Here is a 20,823-nt window from a genome sequence, read left to right on the forward strand (position 1 = left end):
TACAGTTTAACCTATGATCAGCTAAATATACTGTGTGACTTTGAGTAATATTTGAAATCACATGCTAGAATGTGGTATTATCTTAGCATTAATGTATCATTTCATATAATGGGAAACTTACCTGAGGCATAAATTCAATTTCTGATAAGGAGCTGAGGGTAATTTGACCTGTGGACCTGAGCAAACAGAGGAAGAGCAGCAACATTAGCAGCATGATGATCCACCTGTTAATAAGCAGCTGTGGAAAAGGAAAAAAAAAACCCAGAAAAACGTAATTTTTCCTGCACAGTTCACCCTCACCGTCTGCCTCCAAGAACATCTGCGAGGATGATGATGATGATGATGATGATGATGATGCACCATGTGATCAGCTCAGCTAGATTGTCCAGTCTGACTTGACCTTCCTCAGACAAATAAGGGCACATGGATGGAGGGTCGACACAAATTGATCTGTTTATGAAAACATGTTGGGGGTGAATATCAATGCGGTTACCTTGTGAGCTGCTGCCCCTTCCATTCACCACCGGGACTGATCAGGGAACGGCTCCTGATCCCAGCGCCTGACGTTAGCATATAATGCCCCAGATCTGTCAAACTGATTAATATGTCTGTGTGAGTCTACCTTGTACAGTACTCACTCGCTCTGGTCTCCACCACTTCAGACTTCAAGACCCTAATGACTGTGAGCGCAGCTTTATTTTCCTCTCCAAAATTACTGGAACTCAGGTGCACATGAGAAAAACATGTCAGGTGTTTACACCCTGTAATTCAGTATTCTTTAATATCATGTCACCACGATAAAACTAATCCTCTTAAATATTAATCAATAAAGCTGTCTTCACCAGCTACCTAATAACTCTTTTCTTCACTCCCATTTAATTCATGTAGCTGCAACCTGAACCATCAAGTCCATTTCTTTCCAACTAAACACATAACTACACTGTAAAAATGCAAAAAGGCTGAGCAAACTCAAAATTTCAAGGCAACTTTGTGCAGTAGATTTTTGAGTTTTGAACCCTCACGTTTTACCCACTATTAATATTTTGTTGACATAATTTACTTTTCTTCGTTAGATAAACTAAAATCTTTGCATTTTAGTAAGCTAAAAAAATGGTACTTCAAAAATTTGAGTGAACTCATTGAAGTGTAAATGAATAATGTTTAATGTTTTAATATTTTCAGTTAAGGCACAAAAAAGAGATCAACTCAGTTTGACCAATTTTTGAAATACAATAACATTTTTTGAGTTTCTGAAACTCAAAGATTCAAGTTTATCTCACCAAGAAAAGTTACTTCAATTAAAGATTATAGGTCAGAACTATCTGTCTATTACAGACTAACTTGGACCAATTGGATCAAGGAAACATAAGAAAAAAGACAGACAGAAAAACCTTCAGTGTTGTTCTTTGCTCTTTTTTCATGAAGAAATATGCTTCACACATATTTAATGTGGTTTCCTCGGCTTCCCAGCCATCCAAACATCATTCTAGATATATTTCAACAGTATCACTGCCATAGGTTATCAGATAAAGAAGTAAATCCATTTGCTGGAAAGAATAATGGCTGATCAGCACCATTTTTGTCATGTGAGTAAATCTGAAAGTTCTCAGAGAAATGCAGCGTACATGTAGCTCTGTTCTGGTGTTTTGAATTTGTCTGATTGTTTTTGTCTAAACTAGGGGTCTTCAACATTTTTTCAGGCTAAGGACCCATTAGAGTCAGAGAAGGGACCACTACTACATATATAGTATTGAATATTTTTGGGTCTTTTCTCGTCTTCGTCTACCCATAGCTGCTAAGTCAGCAGCATGGCTAATGTTAGGTGTGTTAACTTCACCCCCTGCACTTTCATTAGTGGTTTATGAGATGGAAGGTTATATGTCAGAGCCTTGAATTGGTCAATATGTTTCAATAATACATAGCTAACTAGTTCACTTATTATGGTTAGGATAGATTTTAGCAGGTTAGCTAGCGTTTGTCAGTATTCTGTAAGCTAAACATTTTGTTTTTTCTTCACGAATAGGCTGATTTATCTTTGCTGGATTTATGTTTCTATGTATTTTGAGACATATTTTCATTTTTGAAAGAAAAAAAAAATTCTCCCCAAATAATTTGGCGCCCCCCCTGCAGTAACTCTGAGGACTTCGCCTAGGGGTCATGGACCACCTGTTGAATATTCCTGGTCTAAACTATACTGACGAAGTACTTAAGTAATCCTGGTTTATTGTCACAAAGTGATGTAAGTTGCCCTTTGTGTTTGAACAGTTCAATCAGGACAAAAAGGTTTCTTCAGAGCTCCAAAGAGCAGGCGGCAAGCTGAAAACAAATAAAAGTAATGTGCGATTATTTATTTCAGTTCTACAATCTTCTTGAATTTGAAAGATGTTATTCACCCCCTAAACCAAAGCCTAGACCAGCCAGCTGAAAAAATGTTCAAACCCACAGAACTGTGTTTTTTATTCAAGTAAAGATCTCACATTTGCTAAAGATACTAAATATGTAAGGCTGACTTTAGGGTAAATGTATAAAAGCCTTCACAAGGCATCTATTTTTCTACTTGATGCTGCCCAGAAAAAAACTTCTTGGGTCTGAATATTTCTGCCAGTGTAAATATCATACAGCTCTCAGATGATACAGAACAGAACATACATGTATGACACTGTCAGACAGTGTGGAGTAACATGATTTTTTGAACCTTAAAGATACTTAAGGGGAAATAAAAAGTGAAAGCAAGATGTTAAGTGCTTAATGATCAATCATACTCCTTGATTATTCCCATCACTCTCATATGCCATTTTTCCCCTCCTGCTGCTCATTAGTAAGGTGGTGTGAGGGTGGAGAGCAGCATCTCCTGGCTCCTCTCTGTGCCTATAAAGATGCGTTTCTGCACAGGAGGCAGCAGCTGCTGACGCCAGCTGAAAATAGGCTTACATGCACACCAGTATACACACGTATATTTTCATATACACACACATGCACGCACAGCAGTGCAGAGTAAACACATGCGTACAGCAACACACACTATCAACATCCCCTCCAACACACACACACACACACACACACACACACACACACACACACACACACACACAGTAGCCATGCTTACTGAAGGGAACGGGAAGAAAGGAGGGGAGATGAGAGGGTGATGGGTGGAAGAGAGGGAACGAGTAAAAGGATTCAGGCAAAAATATAAGACATGTAAGATTAATAAAGTGGGAATATGGTGAAATAACTGACTGTGAAAAAAAGAGAATTGGTTGCTTGTGGGGTAAAATTGTATTTCATCCATTTTCACCATATCTTTTTTCTTATTTTCATAGTCAGTTAATCGGTTGCTGCTTTAAAATGTCAAAATGGTCAAAAGTATCAATCACTGTTTCCATGACGCCAAATCTGACGTCCTTAAATGTCTTGTTTTACTCACAAAACAAAGATATTCAGTTTACTGTCAGAGAGGAATAAAACGATAAAGGAAAAAAGAAGCTGAAATTAAAGAATTTTGACTTTTTTCTTAAAATATCTCAACTCAAACCGATTAACCTATGATCAAGATAGTTGGTAATGAATTTAATAATCGATTAATACAGAGCTGCTAGCATGGCTGCAGACTCTTGTTGTTTCTTGTCTCCACAATTTTGTGCTCCCTCCATTTCAATGTCTATCAAAGTCACAAAGCCTTTGGACAAATATTTTCTTTAGCTGGTATTTTTCAGTTCTAGATATTTTACTATTTGAAGTGTTTGCTTTCAATAAAAGATCCATGTAATCTTGAGACCATTCTCACTCCCACTCCCACTCACTTATCAAACATCCTTTTCCGAAAACCAAGTTGGTTGTGTTCCTGGTAATTTTGTTTTTTTTTTTCAACTTTCATTTAGAGCTGCAGCTCCACAATATAGGTATTCTTGATGTAACATTTACTTAGTTTTAAATGGATGCTTAAGGCAGTGGTTCTTAACCTTTTCGGGTTGCAGCCCCCCAGAATAATCTGGCTGGTGTTTGTGACCTCTCGAAAAAAATCTATATTGCAGAAAGTTGGGGTTAAATTTCCGAAGCTTGGTGGGCACTTGGGGCTCTGTTTGAAACACTGGCACCTTGTCTTTACTGCTGGCGGACTTCCAGGTGACCCACCTGAAGACACAGTCTTCATTTCCTTCCCAGTCTCCTAAGCAGGAATACTTTTTCTGAGAAGCCATTGCTCCATAGTATTCATTCCATGTGATAGCTAGCAAAACTGGCTTTAGTTGGTTGGTTAAGCACAATACTGTGGCACAAAACTGCCAAAATAATTTTGTGCTGGTGGCTGATGATGGCTGTTACATTTTTGAGGCCAGCTGTATTGTGCTGTCTCTTATGTTGATTGTCATTAGAGGGCTGAGAGCTGCGTCCTGGCTCTCATTCCATGCTGTTTTCCCCAATATTTTATTTTATTCTCTCTCCTCCCCTTGTGGATCAGGTTGAGAAACACTGGCTTATCACACTCACAGTAATACTACTCTTTCATCTAATACTCATTGAAATTTCTTCTCCACCCCTCTCTACAGGTGACAGCTAAAGGTTTTGCACCACTGCTCCAGTTTGCCTACACAGCCAAGCTGGTTTTAAGTCGGGACAACATCCATGAGGTCATCCTGTGTGCTGACTTCCTGGGTGTTCACAATTTGGAGGACTCTTGCTTCCGGTTCCTTCAAGCCCAGCTGCAGAATGATGACCAACATGCCAGTAATAGCAAGGTGGAATACGAAGATGACATCACGGCAGAGGATACAGCCTTTTCTGAGGCAACATCCTTGGATGACTCTACAGAGACGAGGCAGCAGACCAATCATGTAGCAAGCACTGCATCACTTCCCGCTGACCTTTCTCAATGTCCTAAATACAGGAAATATCAATACCAGATCTGTGACAACAAGCACAATGGAGAAAACCATCATGGCAGTGACGATGTCATTTTGGCCAACCATACCTCAGTCAGCCCTGTGAGCACACAGCTCGCAGACAGCAGCGCTGCTTCACAAACTCTTCTCACACCCTCCAGGATCAAAGAGGAACCATTTGTGTTTGAGGAAGAAGGAGATGAACGGAGTTGTTGCAACCCAGAATTGTGCACTGAGGAGGTACTGGAGATGGAGCTAGAGGTAGAAGGGGTTCCAGTAGCAGCTGAGCACTCTCCGAGCAGAGGTTCACCCTCTTCCTGCTTGCGCTCCTACCTCCAGAGAGGCGGCCTGGATCTCAGCGGCGTGCCCAGCACCACCATCCAGCAGCTCCTCACCAACAGACTGTCCCTCAACCACTACAGGGAACTGGTCAAAGACAGGCAGAGGGACAAGAGGGACTCTCTGGGTCGCGTTGACCTCAAGACCGGCATTGCAGATGTAATACCAGCAGCACTAACTGGCATTGGCAAGAACATGGAAAGGCCAGTGTCCAAAGCTTCCTCTTCTAAACATGAAGGTGAGCTAGACAGATGCAGCGTCATTTTCTCTTCAGCAGCTGGCGAGCGACAAATGTTGGCCCATTCTTACATGGATGAGAAGTTCAGAGAAAAAGTCTCAACCCTGATGCAGGTTGAAGCTCCTTCATCTGGTCGGTCATGCCTCACCACCAGCTGCCCTATCCCCATCAAGACATCGGCCCACTCCCCTCCTCCATCGGAGCCCCGAACCCAGACTTCCAGCTCCCGTTCTTCATTCTCGTACCCAGAGGACACAGGCAGTGGTAGCTCACCTTCCAGCCTTCCCCAGTTTGACTTCTCCTCCTCCCCGCACTCAGGCTCCACCTCTGGACTGTCTCACTGCCTGACTGGGGTAGTGGAGCAGAGGAACCCCCACGGCGGAGAGGTGGTCTTCTCTCAGGGTTGCACCAAGATCAAAAGCGAACGGGGATTCGGTGCCAGTGGCGGCAACTCCAGTGACGAATCAGGCTCTTTCTCAGAGGGAGACAGTGAAAGTGGCATCTCTAGAGTCTCTGGCCCTGAGGTTAGTGTTATACCTTCTTGCTCTTTGTGTTAGAATCAAGGTGAATTCAGCTAAGACTGACCTAGTCTGGATCCTGATACTGGAATCTTCTACCATGATATCAGTTCCTTCAAGACGTCATTATGCAACTTGACTGAGAATACTAGCACGCTGCTATCAGCATTTAGCTGTAATCACTGCTGTACCGAAGTACAGACTCACAGAGCTCCTAGAGAATTAGACTTTTAAGACAGTGTTATACTTTCCGTGTCTGTGAGCATGCAAGGGTCTGCTGTAGGGTTGAGTAATGTTTGGGTTTTATTGGATACTGGTGCTAAAATGATACTTTTAAAAAAGTACCGTATTTTTCGGACTATAAGTAGCTCCGGAGTATAAGTCGCACCAGTCAAAAAATGCATCATGAAGAAGAAAAAAACATATATAAGTCGCACTGGACTATAAGTCGCATTTTTTTGGGGGAAATTTATTTTAACCGTTGTCCGTGCTCTGATAGAGAAGCGGTTGTGTTGCATGAAGCGGTAACACCAAGAAGGTCCTCCTGCAAAGTCATTCATATTTGTCGCCTTGGCAACTACCAGGGCGTGGAGACGTACCTGCACCGTTGACAAGCCTCTCCCGGCAGCACCTTGTTCAAGCACCCATCTGTGAACTTGTTTCTCCAGCTGTGGCCATCTTGCCTTTAGCCTGCGATCAGCTTTCTTTGTTTTCTTCATTGCAGTAAGAGTAACCTCCGCTTTTCGCCAGTCCCTCACAAGTTTCTTGCTCAGCCTAAACTTTCTTTCTGCTGCTCAATTACCGTTTTCAGCTGCATATTTCACTACTTGCAGCTTGTAATCTGCAGAATATGATTTTCTTTTGGGGAGCATTTATGTTAAGTCTTTCTCAGTTGTCTTTAAGTTAATGTTTAAATTAATTTTCAGTGGTACAGGAGTAGCAGATACCGGTAGTTGTCACAAGCCTAGAGTGCCCTCTCGCTGCTGTAGGTAATATTTAGTCCTTGGTCATGTCGGTCAGTGTGAAATAACATTTAAGAACATGTGAAATTATATATTTTAATTTATACAAGTCGCACCTGAGTATAAGTCGCAGGACCAGCCAAACTATGAAAAAAAGTGTGACTTATAATCCAGAAAATACGGTACTTGTGACTAAACGGTGCCTGAATGATTACTTTTTGAAAAAGGAGCATGAAATGACAGTCAAATTTGAACTTGAAATCGAACAGTATATTAAATGTTAACAAAATAAAGACTTTAGGGACTCAGGCAGCTGCCACCGAAATGAGACACCATAATTTTGTTGTGATTTGGTCTGGTAAATAGCGGTCATGTAAGAACCATGCGGTGCCATGTTGACACCAGGTTTCAGTAACAGCCTCATTTGTCGGTATCTGTATGTTATGTAAAGTTGTCATCAGAGGGTATACATGTAGGCTTTGTGCGGATGTCCGCATACCCCCAATTTGTTGAGACGGTGCAGACTTGTCAGTGCAGTCACTGTGGACTTTATTATGCTGCACATGTCCTTTAAGTGGACTCCAGAAGGCAGTATAAATAAAACAAAAAGGCGCCCGTGGCATCTGCAGTTATCCGTGTACGCGTCCGTTCAACATTATAATAGAGGCCTTAGTCTCGTTTGACTGTAGTGGGCTCAGTATGTCTCATTAAGATGGTTCTTTTATCCCTAAAATACTGAAACTATACATTCATAGACACATATTTGCAGTCTAAACTTGCAGACATACAGGCAGATTTATATTACATTAGATTCTGTTCATTTTTCAAAAAAAAGAAAAAAATCAAGTTACAGAAATACAAAAAATACAAAAGCAATATTGTTCTAAATATTACTATTCTATTAAAAGTACCACTCTTATCAGTTGATACCATTTCTGAGTATCCCAACTTATTCTGGCATGACTAGTTTAGACATACACTGATGTTGCCATAAGCCTTTTAGAGATGTCATGATAGCAGAAATTAAGTAGTGGATACCAATACAAGAGAAATTCCACAATTCTTGATACCTAGTTGTTAGAGCATTCGCCCAGTGCAGTGAGGCTGTGAGTCCTCTGCAGCGGCCGTGGATTCAGCTCCCGCCCACAGCCCCTTGCTGTGTGTCATTCCCCCGCTCTCTTCCCCTTCCCTGTTATGTATTGAGCTGTCCTATAAATAAAGGCAGAAAAGCTCCAAAAATGTTTTTTTAAGAAATCCCATGTATTTTTTTTGACAGATACCAGGCAGAACAGTAAGGATTTAGGAGGATAGCCTGCTACTACAGGCTCTGGATATAGCCTATTATGTTAGCCTAAACTTGGTGGCTGCACTTGTCTCCATCTTCAGTTTTTCTTCTTCCTTTGGTGTTTGACAGCAGACTAGAACACCTGTTGGTATATATGCTGCCTCTGTCAGGTCCAGAGGAATTGCATTCCCCTTACCGAAAACTGTTTGTCTTCTTGTCTTACTCCCAAGCATCAAAGTAATTAACTTAAATGCTGGTGAACATAAAAAAATAGAAAGTGTGTTAAGTTACAGGCTAAATAACCCACACACTGACCCATACATTACACACTTCTCACAAGTCCAGATGCTGTCAAACAGTGGACATTTCACTTGCTATAAATTCTTCACAGTCCCCCACTGTTATGTTATTTAAATTATTTTATTATGAAGCAGCTAAAACAGGAAATGTTTGGCAAATTAGCATGACTCCTATCCAGTTAAAAGTGAACATGAAATAGTAAAATAAAGCAGGTAGTGATGCAGGAGAAAAACTGAACTTCAAACCACAAAAACAGTCCAGAGAGCTGAATGAATATATTGGATAGGAGTGAATGGACATCATTTAGAAATGAGATTGCACAGATGTATGAGTTGAGATTGTGAGTTTTCTTCTTATTTAATTTATAGTGCATATAAAAGGCAAGGTTTTCAATTATGTTAACAAAACATCAAGCTCCTCTAAGCAGTACATGGCCTCTGGTTACCATTAAGTTTAAAAGCACATATCCCTGTGTTCGTAGCATGATTCACTGATTTTGCAGCACATTCTAGGTGTGATTTACAGCTGCGACTATTCTTAGACAGTTTTTTTTTCCTCATGAGAAGTGACGCAAACACTTCCAACACATACTCCTTGTACTTAAAAGAGCTGTATGGTTGCCATGGCGATGCCTTAGCGCATGCATTTTCTGATGAGACGTGAGATGAGCCCCCCCCCCTCTTTTCTCTCTCACTCCCTCTCTCTCTCACACACATAGGATATTACCTTTATTAGATTTTCCGTGGTCTGTGGATGAGTCAGAGAAGATGTGTTGCAGATGTTGATGTATTAGGCGGTGATAGCTGCTCTGAGTAGACCTACTGGAACAGATACTCTGAGAGACATTTTATAGGCTTCATAACTACTCATATTTATTTCTCTCCTAACAGCTATGAATGTGTGTATAGTGCTCTGTGGAGAACTATGTTTTGACTCACTACCAGCCTTTTCTGCTGTTTTGACTTCTTACAAATGTTCCATCTGCAGCTTATACATATATATTAGTGTGTGATGATAACCTAAACTGTGTGTGTGTGTGTGTGTGTGTGGGTTCACTAGGCTGACTGAAATCATCCTGCAACCAGTCAGCCTTTTTGTTATGTAATATCTTGGATAACAAGTGAGTTAGAATACTACAAAGCAAAGGCAATTGAGCATAGAGGCTTGTTGAGCTTCATGTCATTTACTGATAAATTGACCATAGTGGCATTTGCCAAAAAATAGGGTGAAAAAAAACAAGTTTAGCCCCATAAACAAGTATTTCAGATATTGGGTCGGCTATTGCTATACAGTTTTTCTGCTCTCATAAAACAAATGGGACATATTTGTTGCTAATATCAGCATGCATTGGGCAACTAAACAGAAAATGAATTTAGCGTTTGGCAAATGGAAATCACAGGAGTGTGGCTCTCCGTCGATCTGTCTCCCCCTTTGGTGCAGACTTAAATATCTCCCCAGTCCCCAGAGAATCAGTTCTAATGAGTTTGTGATCCCCTGGCTTTTCTCCTCATAATTTTAATTTGTCGAAATAGGCTACTTTAGTTTATGAACAAATATCTGCAAAACTAATGACATTCCCATCAAGCTCAGCTGGATTTTGTATTTAGTGGTAATTAGCAAATGTTAGCAAGCTAACAGCTTGTTAAACTTGATGGCACATGGCTGCACTCTTGTTTTGTTACACACTGCACAGTTTTCGGCACCCTCCATTTCAATGTCTGTCACAGTCACAAATATTGTCTTTTGTCTGTTATTAGCATCCATCCATTTTCTGTAACCGCTTATTCCCAAAGGGGAATAGGCTGGAGTCTATCCCAGCTGACACTGGGCGAGAGGCGGGGTTCACCCTGGACAAGACAAGCCAGTTCATCGCAGGGCTGACACATAGACAGACAACTACTCACACCTACGGGCAATTCAGAGTAATCAGTTAACCTAGCATGCATGCATTTCTTTGGACTGTGGGAGGAAGCTGGAGAACCCAGAGAGAACCCACGCAGACACGGGGAGAACATGCAAACTCCACACAGAAAGACCCCACCCCAGCCAGCTGGTGGATTCGAACTCAGGACCTTCTTGCTGTGAGGCGACAGTGCTAACCACTGCGCCACCGAGCCGCAGCTAGCAGTTCTAGATATTTTGTGAATTTTAGTGCTTGCTTTCAGTAAAACAACAACCTAACCTACAGGAGATTGAAGTGTAGGCCACTAACTGAGCTTCCGTATTTGACAGGTTTGGAGTGAGAACCTGTAGAAATATCTTGGTTTGTTAGGTGCATCTGGCCTCGCTCAGAGGTTCTCAAAGTGCCGGCCAGTGGCACCCCTCAGAAACATTTTGTGCGACCCTGAATGTAGCATGAAGTACATGCATTATTATACCGTGTGTCAATCATCAGTTCATTCCATTATTTTCATTTTCAATAGCCTACATTTAATACACTACCCCATTAAAGTGTCAAACTGTGCCTCCCAAACAAGTGTCTTCAGGTTCAGATTGAAAACTTGTAGAAAGCTCCTGAGGCAATTAGTGGCACCTCATGAGTGTCGCACAAATTACATTCTGTCATGAATACAAGTGCTGTTAGTTAAATTGTGGAAGTGAGGTTGAAAAAAACTACCACAGAAAAAAAGCTTGTATGGTTAAAGAGAAAAGGAGGTTTACAGAAAAATGGATCAACCATACCTGTGTGGGACAGTGAGGCAGTACTCTGCCGTATCTGCAAACAGGTGAATTTAGTGCTGAAGGAATTTTTTGTTTAAATATACTGCCTCCAGCAATTGGCACTCAGTCATGAAACCTCTGAGAGCCCCTCATCTAACTAAAAGTAAATGGTCTAATACAACCAACTTGCAATAAATCCTACTTTCTCTAAACAGTGAACATTCTAACCTTCATGAAGGAAGGAAAAATCAGACTGTGTGAGTTTAGGCTAAATGTACTTAATACACCGGCAACTGCATTTACAAAGCCACAAATCTGAGCATGATATTCATCTGAATACTGGAACAAAACCATATAAAACAGTCACTATATACCAAACTGTATGGAAATATGACCTGGAAATATAACAGTAAAATATTAAAATAAGATAACTGATAAAACACACAGATGCACTGTAACTCAGCCAAGCACACTGGGAAAATGAGTAGAAATGAGTTTTAATGATATTGTATTTAGTTTTGTTTTAATTTAGGGTACATGCATACATACCTACATTGTATATTACACCTAAATATGTGTGTGTGTGTGTGTGTGTGTGTGTGTGTGTGTGTGTGTGTGTGTGTGTGTGTGTGTGTGTGCGCGTGTGTGTGCGTGCATTTATGTATGTGTGGTCTGTCCCACTTTTTTGCCCTGACCCAGTTGTCTCATCCATAGAGTGGACACACACACCCAAGGATGCCCTGCAGGCAGGTGGAAGGTGTCCTGTCCACATTCCCTCCACCATCTGCTACTACTGACCCCAGATCTGCCCTCTCCAATTAGGCCAGCCCCACAAAGACACCCCCACTACTGTATATCCCGCAGTTTAGCTTTCCTGCCTTCCCTCCTTATTTAAGTATTATTTAAGTAGTAGTACATTTTTACAAGATTATTATTTTGGGGTTGTAATTCTGGAATGTTTTCTCAATCAAGTGTTTTACTGATTATTTCACAAATGATTGAATAATCAGATAAAAACGCTGTTAAGAGGAGTCATGCTGCTTCGCTAAATTCAACACTGGCAGAGTAACTGACCTTACAATATATCTTTTATATATTTACAACATATTTTATTATATTTTATATTTTTTATAGGTTTTAAGATGTGGTTGATATTTTATTGTTAAAGTAGCTTAGAAAGGCAAAGGTACAAAACTGAAATGAATCAGTAGTCATGGCAACACTGCCATCAATCTGGTCCTCAGGCTACACATTTGTACCAGATAAGTTGATAGAGATAACTGTACTGAGAGTAATTCTACATATAGGGGAAATGTGTTTAGAGATCTGGAAATTAATCCCATGTCTGTATGTTAAGAACAGAAATGGAGTAGGTGTGGTCAGTGTAGCTTAGCATAAAGACTAGCAGCTAACTAGAAATGAGATATGACATGTCAGTGAGCTATACAGGTGTTGGTAGGTGTTGTTTTACACTTTGGGCAGAATAAAGCTAGTGGTTTCTGAACACTTCACATCCCATGTTTTTGTCAGGGCCCATAGTGTCCATATGAGATGCTGCCAGAAAGCCTTTTCAACACATGGTTTTAAAACGTTGTGAAACAGCCACAGTGTGGTTAGATTTACTCACCAAAACTACTTGGTTAGGTTTAAAAAAAAAGATCATGGGTTGATAATGTAATGTCAATGTAAGTTAGATAAGTTTAATTAATGAATTAGTTTGTAAAGTTACATACATGGCATGGCATAAGTGAAGTAAGCCATGTGACACAAACTTTAGATAAAGTTGTCTTTTGGTTTCACATTAGACATGAACCCCGGCCTCCTGGATGAAAGTCGCTCTATCCACTCTACCTCCTCCACTCCACACAGACTTTCTCACTCTTCATTCTACATCACCTGATGTGGAAGAGTTTACACTGAAGTCAGTGGATTTAAGAAAACGGAGAACTATGTAGTACTGAATTGTGGAGTTAGAACGTTAAACTGTTCACCATTTCTATGTTCAGGATTTTTTGGGTGGAACTGAAACATTAACGTTAATAATACGTTTCTGTGGTGCGACAAACTCCGAATACATATTTATTGTTGCTTTACACAGTGGTTAATATGGGGCTCTATGGAGATTGACTCGCTTTTGGAGCCAGCCCCAAGTGGCCATTTGAGGAACTGCTGTTTTTGGCACTACAACAGCCTCATTTTTCAGCCTCGGAGGCTGGCGCTCAGCCACTATGACCTGTACCAACAAAGAATGCAGTTAGATCATTTGGCCTCTGTTTGGATGTACTGTAGGATCAGAATGATTGAAAATTAGATTATTTGGGTGGATTTTTAACTACAGTCAGTTAGCTGTTATTTGTTTAAGATTCTGGTAATGCAAATGTTGATGTAAACGCTTTAAACTAGTTTTCTTATAAAACAGCAGTAAGTGATGGAAGCAGCGTCTCAAAGGAAACACACAGTGTTAAAAATGGAAACCAGAACACAGAGGGAGAGAGAGAGATTGGTGAGGGGATTTATGACCATCCAGGGCTCACTTTGTCATTCCAACCTTATTATGTGACTGCTCAGAGTCATGGAGCTATATATAGATGTCTATAGAGTAGAGGACAGGCGGCACCTAAACACACCGTACACACACAATCACACACACACACACACACAAACACTCTGCTCGCTCTTCCCTTTCCTCTGCTGTCAGAGCAGTGAATGATGTCATCGCTGTGTACTGGCAGCACTGAGCTGAACACTGCTGCTGTGAAGAGAACATGGTCTGCTGGAGCAGCCTGTTCTCATGTACACTGCTGCAAAGGAACAAGGAACTAACACACGCACTCAGCAATGCTTCAACACAATAAATGAGCAACATTTCATTCATAAGTTAGAATAAGATTCCTGCTTCAGATGGACACAGCTGCAGCTCAGGATTCAAACAAACCAGTGAACAAATAATAAAGAATGCCTTCATACCTGCACATAACATTCAGAACAACAGAGGGATAAAAGAATGCATTGATAGGACAGAGAAAGGTTCAAAACAGTTAACTACAGTGAGTGACTGCATGAACGGATACAGACAGAATTATTTTAAATAAATAAATTAGGGCTGCACAATTAATCACATTTTTTTAAAAAAAGGAAAAATGTGTGAGAAATGAAGTTCTGTAGTGCTGCATAGATTTCCCTGGCTTAAAAATCTTGTGCTTCAGATGAAAGAAAACATTTTTTTTTGTTTGGTTCAGACCCCAAAAAATAAACCATATTGTGATTTTAATAGTTTTAAATGAATATTTGAATGCAAAAATGATCATTCCCCTACTTGTATCACATATTACAATTTCAGTCAAAATAATTGCAAGACTTTTATCGTATCGTGCGGCCCTAAAATACATGCTTACATAATTTCATTAAAAATGCAAATAATACATAAGCCATTAAACAAACAGTCACTTAAATGAAATTGATTTATAGCCATAAGGAAATAATAAGACTTGGTAAGAAAGTGTTAGTGCGCATTTAGATTTTGCACATTTTGGACCAAAACAAGCTCCTGACTGTGAAACAAAGAGCTCATCCTGTGTTGTCTTTGTGCAGAGCAGCTGGGATCAGTAAGCAGCGTCACACTGACACCTAGTGGATCTGACGCCACACTGCAGCCACACTGCACTCCATCTGCCAACTTAAGACTTCTCCTGAGTTCCTCTCATATCACACACCATATTTGCATAATTAAAGACTGTGAAATAAACAGCATGCTCCAGTCGCTTTCTTAAAAAAAAAAAGTCACTATGTAACAGAAAAAGTCCTATCTTTGTTGTATTACTACAGTGTTTGTCAAACTTTTTACACCATCTACCACCTCAGTCAATATTAGCCTCTCCATGTACCACCATAATGACTGAGGTTTAATACAGTAGCATAGACTGACCCTGTGGCTATGGCTACAGCTACGGACAGTTCACAGAGGAGGCACGTTTATTTCTAATAATCCAAATTTGAGATAACTCAAGTCATATCTCCTTTTGCACTGTTTGGTGCTAGCAGGTTCAGTGAATATTTCAGCTGTGCCGCCAGAAGTTGTGTTTGGTTCACTGTCATCCACTTCATTTTCAACACGGCTGTTCAAAATATTCTCCCCCTGATCTGCACTTTTCCATGTAATGCCTCCAGTTCTGAGCCACGATTTCAGTGTTTTTGAAGCATTTATTTTAAGTCTGTACATTTTATCTCCTCTTATTATCTGCCATCACAGGAAATATAAAGCTTAATATACATTGCATTTTAATTTCAATTTAAATTAATTTATTTAATTTTTAAAAATATTTCTGACATTCCACTAGAAGGAGCTCGTGTACCATCAGCGATACATGTACCACAGTTTGAAAATCTATAATCTATATATATAATCTACAATCTATAATATATATAATCTCAAAATTAGAGCCTGACCAATATATTTATTGGCCTACCACAACTATATCTATGTCCTCTGATATGAAAACTTCTTTAGCATGAAGTGAAATTTGATCCTTATCAGCTAATTCAGGTTTCTACATTTGAAATTTTAAATATATTGCTCTCCGTGTTCATTTATAATTTCGCTGATTCATTGATGTGTGAGTTAAATTGTCTGTGGTGTAGCTTTGGTTTCAGAAGTGTAGAGGAAACAGTAAAGTGAAACTATAGTATACATAGTAGGTGTTATTCTGCATTTAGCCTATTTTGACAGATGTAGTGATTGTGATATGAGTCACAATTTCAGTAGGAATGCATGTCACTGTACTCAATATGAATATGATTTTCAGGTCGGGGCATATCTGTATCACCGCAATGAGTCATTTATAATAATAATGATAATAATAATAATAATAATAATAATAATAATAACTTTATTTATGTAACACAATTCATGCCTAAAATGCAACAGAAACTGCAGTCATAATGTCTACATTTATATGATATTTTGACATTACAGGTGAACTAGTTATCAGCTGTAGTACTTCTTAGAAATACTTTGTAGGCTGCTGTTTCATTGATCCTGTCAAATGAAATCAATCCTTGTGGTCCTTTCAGGTGAAGCTGCCCTTCCCCGTAGACCAGATCACCAACCTGCCGCGCAATGACTTCCAGATCCTCATCAAGATGCACAAGCTGACCTCAGAGCAGCTGGAGTTCATCCACGACATCCGCCGCCGCAGCAAAAACCGCATCGCTGCCCAGCGCTGCCGCAAGAGGAAGCTGGACTGCATCCAGAACCTGGAGGGCGAGATACGCAAACTGGTACGGTCGTACGACAAATGCACGTCACAGATGAGCACACTCACGTTTACACCTGGCATTAACATTGCATCATGGGTGATCATACTCGATGGCTCTGAGTACGTCAGTTCACGCTAGAATGTATCTTGTGATCAGATCACACTTCCCTGCTCTGTATGTAAACACATAGCTACATTTGCATTGGAAAAAAGACATTTTTAACACAAAGAAAAAAATAACTTCATGTATAACATTTGCAGAATTTACAAGAAGACCCAAACAATTAAGAATTTGTTGTAGACAGCATTTCACAAACTCTATAAAGTTTCTCTACACTCAAAATTGGGCGATTTTTAAATGGAGTCTGGGGACAAAGACAGTTTTGGTTGCTTTCTACACTGTAGAGTATTTTGGTTGTTGTGTGGTTAACAGAGTGCTTGTAGGGGATGTAATACACCCCCTGGCTGCCATATTAGACAACTGTAGCTCCTCAATCCCTTTTTCTTTTTTAGCAACAACTGATTACTTTTCTCCATCATTGTGCTGAAATGAAACATCACAAATCAAGTATTATGGGGTTTCCCACTGATATTTATATCTTTGTCACCTGTTGATCACCAAGAAGTCCAACTTCTGGTGTCTGTCTGGAGAAGTAAGGGTAAGGGATTGTTCCAGTGAAAAAAACAAAACAGTACAACATTTATAATTATTAAAAGTACAGACAAACATCATTTTGGACAATAAAGTTTATTGTTAAACTGTAAAATATTTCTTTAATTCATTACTAAGTATCCTTTATGTTTTTGCTAACCACATGTGAGGGATCATTGCAAAAGATGTGTGTTTATGTACAGTATATATTCTATATACTGTGTACTATATTCTGTATAAAGTATATTGGCCAATATGTCAATATCAGAATTTGTTTACTCCCTAGTATTGGGAGTATTGGCATCAGCCCCGAAAGTTCATTGTTGTCAGGTCGACATGTCATTTCCACCAGTGAAAACTAAATCCAGCTACTACCTACTACTATCCAGCCCTACTGCGTAAATGCTAAAGGTCACAAATCATGCAAATACACTTTTTCATAGTTTTTCAAAGTAATTATGTGTCCCCGGTGTCTCTACAGACTCTCAAAATATGAGAAACCGCCATCCGCTCTCTTTTTTTGCTTGCTCCACCTTTCAGAAAATCCTATTTTTCTGCTGTTATGATGTCACAAAGGGCTGAGTACCACCTCTAGATAGGTCACCTTCCCACCCACTGATTACCTAGTGAATCACATGGGGCAGTGCCTGCATCCCTGAGCATGGAGCTGACCAATCAGAGGGGAAAAAAGGGGAGGTGCAAAAATAATGTGTTTTATGGACATTAAAGCTTCTAAACCAATTCCATTAGAACCCACAAATAAACATACAAACCCAAAAATTAGTATGTCTCCTTTAAACAGTTTGCCATAGTCTCAGAGTGTTTCTGTGCTGCTTACCTGATGATGCTGTGTTTTATGACCTCAGGTGTGCGAGAAGGAGAAGCTGCTGAGCGAGCGCAACCAGCTGAAGGTTTGTATGTCGGAGCTGTGGCAGAACCTCTCCTTCCTCTCCCAGCAAGTGTGCAGGGAGGTGCAGGGCACGCAGCCGCCCCCCGTCTCCGCCAGCATCGACCTCACATCCAACCCGCCATCGCCTTCTTCTGACGAGGGCTCATCCCAGCCAAGGTCGCCCGTGTCGCGGCAGAGCGACGTGGGTCTCAGCCAGGGGGTGCCGGAGGACAGGCATCCCGGGGTGGAGGTGTCCGGGCTGGGGCAGGAGAACCCGGAGTGTCCGCTGGTCCTGGGATCCACTGAGGAAGTATGTAGCCCCACTGTAACAGTGGATTTCTGTCAGGAGATGACTGAGAAATGCACAACGGAGGAGCAGAAGAGACAGGCCTGTACCTAGAGTCTGGAGGCTGTGACACACTCATCCTTGTCTTGATATTTGAAGTATTTTTTCTTCTTTGTAATGGATGACACAAGCGTTGTCTTATCAGCAATACTGTTCGACAGGTATTTTTGGACTGGTGATGAAACAAAAGCACTGGCAGCTTCCTCTCTCTCTCTCTCTCTCTCTCTCTCTCTCTCTCTCTCTCTCTCTCTCCTTACTTTCTTCTCTGTCTCATCTTGACTCTTTCTTCCTGTCAGCTTCCCTCCCTCTCTCGTGCATCATGGGAGGTTAAACTCAGGAATTCCTCAGAATGTTCAGTAATGTCCCTGTTCACATGTACATACACTTTACTTTACAGTCCTGTCTAATCTTGGTAATTACTTCGATTGAAATCATTCATATTCACTTTTCATTCTCAGCATCTGTCACCTCTGGTTCAGTGAGGCAGTAGTTCAACAGATCATAGATAGATTATAATGAACTAGATAGTGTACGCAAAGATGGCGCCCTTTCAGTCCATTGAGACTTGCTCTCTTGGCTCATAAGCCACAAAAGTTTCCCAGCTTCCAGGTTTACTTTCCCCCCTTGCCTCCGCCTACAACGTCCTGCTCAACATCACAGATTTTAAAAACACTTTTTTCGGCTCAAGGAAGTTTTACAAATATTAAACCTCCACAGATCAAAAATTAATTGTAGAAAGAGTCGTAACTGAGCTTGTCTGCAGTTGGAGGTTTCCTGTCAGCAGTTTTACGACAGTTTTCTCTTTTATAATGGAGGCTTGTGGGGGAAAATGCTTTTTGGACTGGTGGGGAATTTTTCGCTGCTGGAAATATTGGCGGCGAGGCTGAGCAACAACGCCCTCTCTAGTTCATATGATGCAGCTATGGTACAGAGCAGGAGTCACAGAAGATGGTTAGCCGAGCTTAGCATAAAGACTGGAAGCATTGGGAAACAGTGAGGCTGGCTCTTGTAGTCTGTTCAATGCTCTGTAACACCCCAGTTACACCTGGTGTTAGTATCATGGTTTAGGTTAAACAAGTATGTTAGTTACTTCAGTAAAGTCACATACTTAAATTAACTTAATGTGATGAAAGCTAAGTACAAAAGTTAAAATAAGTCGACGTTGACTTTTGGTTTTACTGCAGTGAAAGTCCTTAGTTTGTTTGATCAACGGCTGCGTCTAACAATTAGTTGTTTTGTCCCTAAAATGTCAGAAAATGCTGAAAAATGTCAATCAGTGTTTCCTAAAGCCCAAGATGACGTCCTCAAACATCTTGTTTTGTCCACAGCACAAAGATATTCAGTTATCTTGTCACAGAGGACTAAAAAAACTGAAAATATTCACATTTTTAAGAGGCTGAAATCAGAGAATTTGGACTTTTTTCTTTACTGAAAAGTGACTCAAAATGAATAGTCGATTATCAAAATAGTTGCTGATTAATAGTCGATTAATAATTGCAACTCTAGTTTGATCCATCGACCACATGCAGACTTTGTCAGTACAAACTAAATGGCATAAAATGACACACCTTGCCGTGTTATTATGCCAGACTGGAAGTTGACTTAACTGTAGTTCTTTTCACAAAGAGTGAGATGTTTTGATATCTCAACAACAAATCACAAAAAGGAGCCAGGCTGTTTCCACTCTTTATGTTCAGCTAGGCTAAATGCTCTGTACTTCTTGCCTCACTCTAAGAAGATATTTCCCAAATGTTGAACTAGTCCTTTAGTATTCTATAATGGGTACATCAAACAGCTTGTCTTACTTAGCTTACTTCTCATTTTAAGTGATCCAGTAATTGTTGAGTGACACAGGACTTTACAGTAAAATGTTACCAAAGGAGTGTATTTTTAAAACGTTACATTCGATGAAATGGACAAATGAACTCTCATTATGCAAAGTTGCTTTTGTTGAGCTTCACTTTTACTCGTTCTTGTACTCAGATGGACGTTTCTACACATTTCTCTTCTCAATGTTTTCATATCTGTGCTAAGAGACAGGACTATACATTACAGAGTTGAAGCACTGCCCAGCTCCTCCAGGAGCCCACGCCTGGCTTTGAATACGAGCAAACGCATCGTGATGTTGGCACTTAAAAAAAACAAGTCATGAGCCAATCACTGGGTGTTCACGTAGATTAAATGACCACACCACTGTCGGTTTATAGCTCTGCTCACCATTTTCCAAATGATGCTGTAGTAGTTCTCGGTTGATTTCAGTAAAATCTGCTCAGTATGAAATGCAGGAAAGTAGGTTGAAAGTTTCTTGAGCTGCTTTTGTTGTTAAAGTCACATACATGGTAGTCAAACTGGGTTATGTTTTATTTTCTAAGAAGATTCCTGGAGAGGACGATGTCATTTGGTAATAATTGTATAATTGCCTAAGCCAAGTCAAACAACAAGTACAGCGATCATATCACATCCATACAAGGTTATTAATATAGAGCTGTTCCAGAATAATC

General features: G+C 40.3%; 1 protein-coding gene across 1 annotated transcript in view; it reads left to right on the forward strand.

The window, feature by feature from the left end:
- bach2a (BACH transcriptional regulator 2a) overlaps positions 1–19,059 on the forward strand; it is a 57,936-nt gene extending 38,877 nt beyond the window's left edge. Inside the window, exons 3-5 of the mRNA XM_084743103.1 lie at positions 4,545–5,978; positions 16,251–16,457; positions 17,954–19,059. Of these exons, the coding sequence (XP_084599229.1) occupies positions 4,545–5,978; positions 16,251–16,457; positions 17,954–18,376 (2,064 nt within the window). The 3' untranslated portion in view covers positions 18,377–19,059. The remainder of the gene's footprint in view (positions 1–4,544; positions 5,979–16,250; positions 16,458–17,953) is intronic.
- The last annotated feature ends 1,764 nt before the right edge of the window (positions 19,060–20,823 follow it).

This window comes from Lutjanus erythropterus, chromosome 18, assembly GCF_056507025.1.
Source record: "Lutjanus erythropterus isolate fLutEry1 chromosome 18, fLutEry1.hap2, whole genome shotgun sequence".
Taxonomy (NCBI): domain Eukaryota; kingdom Metazoa; phylum Chordata; class Actinopteri; order Lutjaniformes; family Lutjanidae; genus Lutjanus; species Lutjanus erythropterus.